The sequence below is a fragment of the Periophthalmus magnuspinnatus genome, chromosome 17 (genome assembly GCF_009829125.3).
Source record: "Periophthalmus magnuspinnatus isolate fPerMag1 chromosome 17, fPerMag1.2.pri, whole genome shotgun sequence".
NCBI classification, from domain to species: Eukaryota; Metazoa; Chordata; class Actinopteri; order Gobiiformes; family Gobiidae; genus Periophthalmus; species Periophthalmus magnuspinnatus.
This window is the reverse complement of record NC_047142.1, coordinates 4,840,614-4,848,074: the sequence shown is the minus strand read 5'-3', so window position 1 is coordinate 4,848,074 and position 7,461 is coordinate 4,840,614. Positions and strand designations below refer to the sequence as shown.

General features: G+C 37.6%; 1 protein-coding gene across 1 annotated transcript in view; it reads right to left on the bottom strand.

Annotated features, from left to right (window-relative positions):
- The window catches only part of LOC117385507 (tenascin-R-like), a 50,169-nt gene that overhangs the window by 2,206 nt on the left and 40,502 nt on the right, over positions 1-7,461 (bottom strand). Inside the window, 2 exon segments of the mRNA XM_055228602.1 lie at positions 3,929-4,072; positions 6,073-6,192. Coding sequence (XP_055084577.1) covers positions 3,929-4,072; positions 6,073-6,192 — 264 coding nt within the window.

Genomic DNA, 7,461 nt, shown 5'->3' with positions numbered 1-7,461 from the left:
AATACAGCATATGTTTTACTGCAATAACTTTTTTTTTTTTTTTTTTTTTTTTTAGATAATTATTTCGATGCCTTCATGCTCATAGCTTTCATATTACATTTGGTTATTTCACCAGACAAATCCTGCAAGCACTTTCATTTCGTTGTTTATTTGAAAAAGCCAATTTGTGAAATACTCCAGCATTAAATTATTCATAAAGCATATTTTGAATTTCCTCTAGTGGGTGATTCGAGCTACGTTTTCATGGGCAAATTCTTTAAAAAGAGATGCATACATTTATATAGTGTAGTCTTAAAGCGGTTATCTCTCGTGGGCCATTTTTCAGCAATAGACACCTTATTTTGGGATTCATTTGTAGAGAGAGAACAGCCCCGCAGCCTCTCTAAACCGTGTTAAAGAGACATTTTGCATTCAAACCTTGAGTATTGCTTGTGCCATCTAGAAACCAGATAACCGTTTACTACAAGTGCTGCACAGTGTCTTCATTCTGTTATTCTGCAGTTCTGAAACAACCTCTCATTTGGTTTGTATGTCGTAAATAAAGATTTAAAATGCATTGAGTTTTGCCCATATTACACTATTTTCTGATCTTCTGACTGTTCATTCTGTTGTTCTGAAGTTCTGAAACAACCTCTCATTTGGCTTGTATTTCACAAATCAACATATTTATGCAACAGTCCAATGAGGTTCATCTGGTCATCCGTTAATTTATTTTAATAGATTCTTTTTCCAGACCAAGATTTGTTTGTTGCTTAAAACCTTTTGAAATCAGCAACATCACACGACCACTCTGAGGAAGTCCACTAGTGAGCAGTCGAAACTTTCAGGTATCAAAACAAACTAAACCTTTGTCTGGAAAAAGAATCTTTTTAAATAAATGTTTATGCAGCCTTTAAAATGCATCGAAAGGGACAGTTTTGACACTTCTTGAGTTCTTTAAAGAGCCAATATTATGCTATTTTCTGATTTTATAATGTTGTTTCCTGATCAAAAACAGACCTGGAGTTGTGTTTTGTTTCATTCACACATATTTAACCTACAAATCCTGCATATTTAGGCTGAGTTCTTCTCTCAAAACACTGTGTTCCACCTGCTCCACTGTGTTTTTAAGCTCCACACACCTTCACTAGAATCATCTGGATAATTTCAACCCTGGAATTTCCAACCTGTACTAAACAAAGGTAAAAAGTAGCTCTTAACTTGAAGGCTACTCTTTTAAGTCATCACAAGGTGGAACAGAGCGTTTGGAGCTCCTCTTGTGGATGATTCAAGCTACGTTTTCAAAGAGATACGTACATTTATATAAAGTAATCTTAAAACAGCTATCTCCCATGGGCCTTTTTCAGCAATAGACGTCTTATTTTGGCATTCATTTGTAGAGAGAGAACAGCCCTGCAGCCTGATAAACTATGTTAAAAAGAGACATTTTGCATTCAAACCTTGAGTATTGCTTTGCGGTGGTTGAAATAAATCGTTATCTGGGTCTAGATGGCACAAGTGCTGCACAGTCTTCATTCTGTTATTCTGAAGTTCTGAAGAAACCTCTCATTTGGCTTGTATTTTGCCACTGTGAGTGTGGAAGATAATCTGGTGATTTGTGGGAGTGGGGAGATAGTAGCGTGGCACCAAGCCATTGTGACAAGTGTTTGGTCTGATTTGCAAAGATCTCTCAACTGATGGCTCTCTAGTTTTCAACAATGATGAAGTGGGTGTTTTTTTAATATTTTGTTGTGATTTTAAATACAAATATCTTTATCAAAACAACCCATGTTTATTTTTTTATTGAATTTCAGCTCATACAACACTTATCAATAGGCCGCCCTTTGACGGTGCAGTAGTGAAACCTCATTCCCCTCTCTGGCAGCACTTGTACACAGAGTGAAGACCTAATCAATAGAAAACAAGGTGGTCCAGGCAGCAGCAGTTGACCACAGGATAGAAATGGCCTGGCTCAGATAAGCAGGGATTTGGGATTGACTGGGGCTTACACATTGTTCGATACAAAGACACAAGAAAATTGAAGCCTGGTATGAGGATACGAAAGGTTAAAGGTCTAAATCCTCACCGTAATGAACAAAAAACAAGAGGGCAGGGTGTCAGGTTATACTGTATGTGGTAAAACGCGGTTACAGAAGACATTTTCAGATATTTATTATGTATTTAAGCAGTTTTTTTTATCTTGTTAATTGCAAAGCAGGATATTGATCTTGCATTTCACTGCTGCAGGCAGTGGACTTTCATTCATATGTTTTATTTTTTAACAATGATTACATGACATTTTTGCACTCTACATCTCTAGCCCGGAGTGAGACTTTTTAGAATAACTAGTAATTTTTAGATTCTCAAATGTAATGATTTCATACTCCCAGATGGAGGTCAAGAACCAGTTTTTCCTAATGATAATATTGTACTTTTCCACGAAATATCCAACCATCTGTCCGGGCAATCTCACCAATGATTATTTCTAACAGTAACTAGAACTATTAACTCACTATATTACAACAATTGCACATGAACGTTATTAATTTTAGCTGCCCTCATCTGTATTAACCATCACAGGCCTATTGAATGTTCTGATGTCATTTGAAACTTAGTAGTTGGGGGTAATTACAGTACGGTGGGTAGATACAGATGCAGGTGCTTTGTGGCATCTTATTTCTTTCTTTCTTTGTTTATTTGTCAGGGATCATGTACAAATTCATTAATCTTAACATTAAACGCCACATTTCATTACGATTACATTATAAGACACTTTATCATTGACATTAGCAGTAAAATACAATAAATGTCCCCTAATCAACTATATTCAGATACAATACATGTTTTCACTTTTACTCATTTGACCTAAATTTGAGGGCTCTCAAATATGATTTGAAGGAAACTAAAATATTTTGTTTAGAAAACAGACAGCGCTTCTTTAGTTTGGTTCAAGGTTTGACTTTTGCTGTAGAAGCACTTGGTCTGGAGGAAGGATAAAATGAACTGAAAAGCTTGATCAGTGCGTAAAGAAATTATCTTTTTTGCCCATATTGCCCAGCACTACCAAATGCTCCAAGCCTCACCAAATTCTCTTTCATACCATTTCCTTTTAAAATGAGCACAATAAAACACACTTCTCTCATTTTCAGTCCTTCTCTACATGACTGTAAAATGAATAACAAAGGCCTTGTTTTTCAAGCCATTACATCCTTTGCCAAGTGGATTACTCTTCCAGTCCCCTGTTTGTGTCATTTTAAAAATGGTATTAGCATGTCCCTTGTCATGCTTTTTATATTATAATGAAAATGCTATTAACCATTTCTAACAAGGCTGATACTAAAGTAGCTCAAGCTGTTACAGTCCCAGCGCCTCTGCTCTTGCTGAGTGTGCTGGGGTTGTTAAAAAAGCAGATAACATTTTCCGAGGAGTTAAGTGAAAGTGAGAGAAAAGGACTTTTACTGCATCTTATTCCCTGGGCTGGATGGTTGAACCTCGCAGCTCTCGGTGAATCAGGTCTCATTGGCATGCAAACACTTTCTTTTCTCCGGTTCCCTCCTGTCCTGTCCTCTCCAAAGCTCTCCTGCTTGCTCCTCATCTCTCACACTGGAGATTATGCATACAGTGCCAGGAGAGTGTGTTAATCTTAGCGCTTCCACAAAGGCTAGAGCTATCTGAAAATGATAAAAAAGTGTGGTTCTCAAACTTGTGTTTCAAGGCTATCTTAAAAGTTCAGAGACCGAGGCTATTAAGGAAAGCGCTAATGAAGTGCAGTGGAGTCCAAACAAGGACAAAGGCGTTCAGAGGTGCATGCGTATGAAGGGAGAAGATATTAATTATAGCGGGGTTTCGGCTGTCCTACGCTACGCTCTTGTTACAGTAAAAGTAACAAAAATGAACGTAAATATGTGCGTAATATTTTGTGAGCAATTGAATAGTATGCGTTGCTTACCTGTAAACACAGATGTGCTAACCGCTTTGCTCTCCTGGTTGTCACGGACAGCAGTCAGACTGATCTCATACTCCGTGGCTGGGAACAGACTGGACAAGGTGTAGTTGTTCACATCACTGTCAATCACCATGCTGTCCTCCCGGCCTGCACCACACAACGACACATATGAGAACACAATCACACCAAGGAGCCAGTGTGTGTACAGCATGTGAGTTTAGAGCTATTTAGGGAACATAACAGGTTTTCATGTTGTTGTGTTTTTAAATTATTACCTGGCTTGGTGGGATAGTGTCTGTGGTAAATATTTATCATAGTTTTAAAGTTGTACAGTTGTTAAGAAAAGAATACAATACAAAAATACGGAAAGTAGGGATGAGTTTTAAAACTGAATACGGTGGTCCCTCGTTTATCGCGGTGGTTATGTTCTAAAAATAAACCGCAATAGGCAAAATCCGCGAAGTATCAGCTTTATTTTTTACAATTATTCTATAAGTTATGCAGCGGTAAAACCCCTCACCACACACTTTATACACTTTTCTCACACAGGCATTAACATTTTCTCACATTTCTCTCTCGTTTAAACTCTCTCAAAGTTCAAACCTTCGTAGGCGCCTTTATCGGTGCAGAACGTTTCATCAACATTGTGGGTTTTGTCGGGGAGAAAACTTAGCAAACATACAGCACTTCAGAGTCACACTGCGATCCAACATTTATGTAAATTTGTCTGAACACATTCTGTACTGTACAAGAGACACGGCACGAGGAGACTGATGGACAATGGTCTGCAGTCAATTAGCCAATCAGGACGCAGAACACAATACACGTTCATACGATGTAAAAAAGTATGAAAAATTGTACTAAATAAATCAGCAAAAAGCGAGAGCGCGAAAGCTTAACCACGTTATAGCGAGTGACAACTGTACCCTGTTCTGCCATCAACATGGAAAATTCCGTATAAAATGCATGGACAATTTAATCACAGTCACATTTTTTTCTGTCAGTTTAACCATTAACTTCGCAAAAATGGTTGCAGTGGTGTTATCTCTACATACAGTACCAGTCAAAAGTTTGGACACACCCTCTCTTTCAATGTCTTTTTACTACTTTCTTCATTTTAGATTCATATGAAAGACATCAAATATATGAAGCAAGATATACAGAATTCATAGACTGTATACAGTATATAAATGGACATAGCTAATGTGCTAGCTGCCACTTTTGAAATAGGAAATGATTATGGGTGCGCTTCTGGCTCCATCGATTCTGACTCCAAACTTTAGATAACAAAAGTGTTGCCCCTCTGTCTGTATCTGTGCTGTCAGGCTCGTCATTTTGATCTTAAGCTGTTCGTATTGATCAACTCTACATGATCCTGGGGTTTTTATTTCACTATTGCGACCATAACTCAAGATATGAACATTAATAAGAGACAAATCAGCTGCTTTCTTTCCCCGAGGTCGCTCCCACTAGCGTTAGCGACAGGTTTGATTGACAGCCTTGCAGAATGCTTTTTTCCCTCCATAATTCCATATATCTTACTTCATATATCTGGTGTATTCTGTTTGTTTTAACATGATTTTGAATCTATTTTATATTGTGTCTTGCATACAAATAATGCCGATCCCTTTAATGGGTTTATAAGACGCCATTAACAAAATACAATAAAACACAAACACCAATAGACTCATTTAAACAAACTCATCTGCTGCTTCTTCCAGACGTTACACAGACATGATGCCAACTTATAAACATTAATTTAAACAACTATTTCATGTTGTGTCATCATTACACCAGAACATATCAGGGCACAGCGTGAACATTTAATCAAATAAAGGATCTATAAATTCATCATAAAATGGACAAAACAATAAAAAATAGCTTCACTTCTTTCCACTTCTTCAACTCATATAAACCACAAAGTCTTTCTTCTTCAGGGGCTTGAGAAAAAAAACCAACAACAACATGTAGAAGTAAAAATAACAGAAAAAACACAGAATGAGATGGTGTATCCAAACCTTTGACTGCTGGTGTATGTCATATCTGCTCCCCGTGTAACCAGGAAGTCAAATTACTGTGTTAACTATGTTTTAGTGACATGTCATATCCACTTAAACAGCAAACTGATACTTGAATGTGTATGATACCTTGGGCAGACAGGTAGGAAAGTTTGTAGTGTTTGAAAGGAGCCAGTGGTGTGATCCAGGAAAGCGTTACAGAGTCCTCCGTCACATCAGACACCAGCAGCACTTTGGGTGGGTCTGTACCTGGAAGAGGACAAAGAAGAGCCAAATAATATCCAAACTAATGCATATTATAATAAAGTGATAACGTAAACTTGGCAGGCGCAGTAAGTAATGTTTATATAGTGACGAAAAATGTGAAAATGTCCAGGAAAATGTCCAGGAGTTGACAGTTAATTATTGGTTTGAACAACAAAACAGACCAGGAACTACGAATTTTCCAGACTTAATTAAAGTGCTGGTATGGGAGTAGAACGAAAAAGTTTAAATTTATGTAATCCCAAGACTTATTCCTCTTGAACTAAGACGACTTTATCTGTACTCGATATTTTTCTACACCTTTAATCCCCCATCATCCCATTTACGTAAACAAACCTTGTGCTTCGTGTAAGTACGATTGTGCAAATGTATTTCAGGAAGTGGTTGAATTTTTTTGCAAGAAAAGCCTGATCATCCAGCCATAAGAACACAATGAGAGGCAATAGGTTTGTGAGGGAGCCATGTCTGGTGAGTAGTCCCTTGCTGCTCGCGTTTTGTTTTATGTGGCTCGAGAGATGACGGACAGAGCGACGACGGAAAGGTTATGGCCAAAACAATGTGGGCTAATGCAGTAATTAAAAGATATCAGGTCCCTTGTGCTAAATAGAAATGGGGTAGAGCTGGACAAGAAATCAGGACTTAAAAAGAAAAGTGGGGAATGCCTTGATCTTATGTTCAAGAGAAAATTGCTAATCTGAATGAGCAGCTGTCCCATTTATATTCAAAGCTCAGATCTAATTAAACGTTTCCTGCATAGAATTCAGCAGTTGTTATGTAATTGCGGATGTATAATTTACAAAAGAGCACAACAGAAAAGTAGGAAAGTAATTCTATAATTTACCTCTGGCTGTGGAAGCATATACTTATAGAACAATTCCCTGACAATATTGACTATATGATTCCATTTACATTACATTACACGCGCGACCCCAGGGCTTGAATCCATCATGGTGGGAATGCAAATGCTCCGAGAAGCACATTTATCTTGAACAGGCTTTAGGACAGAAACATGTTCTTGTGCATTATACATAGCTTTGTTCAAATCCATATTTGTAATTCTAAAATATTTTGTGACCTTGAAAATTGAGATTATGGATTATAATGAAAGTTCATGATGAAATTCCGACTATAACGACCGATCCGGATATGTCTCTCCCGTTTATGCACATTTTTATACAGCGCTTTTCCACTTTAAGGCACGCAAAGAACCACTCATTCACACGCACATTGTTATACGAGTGTACACAGACACTT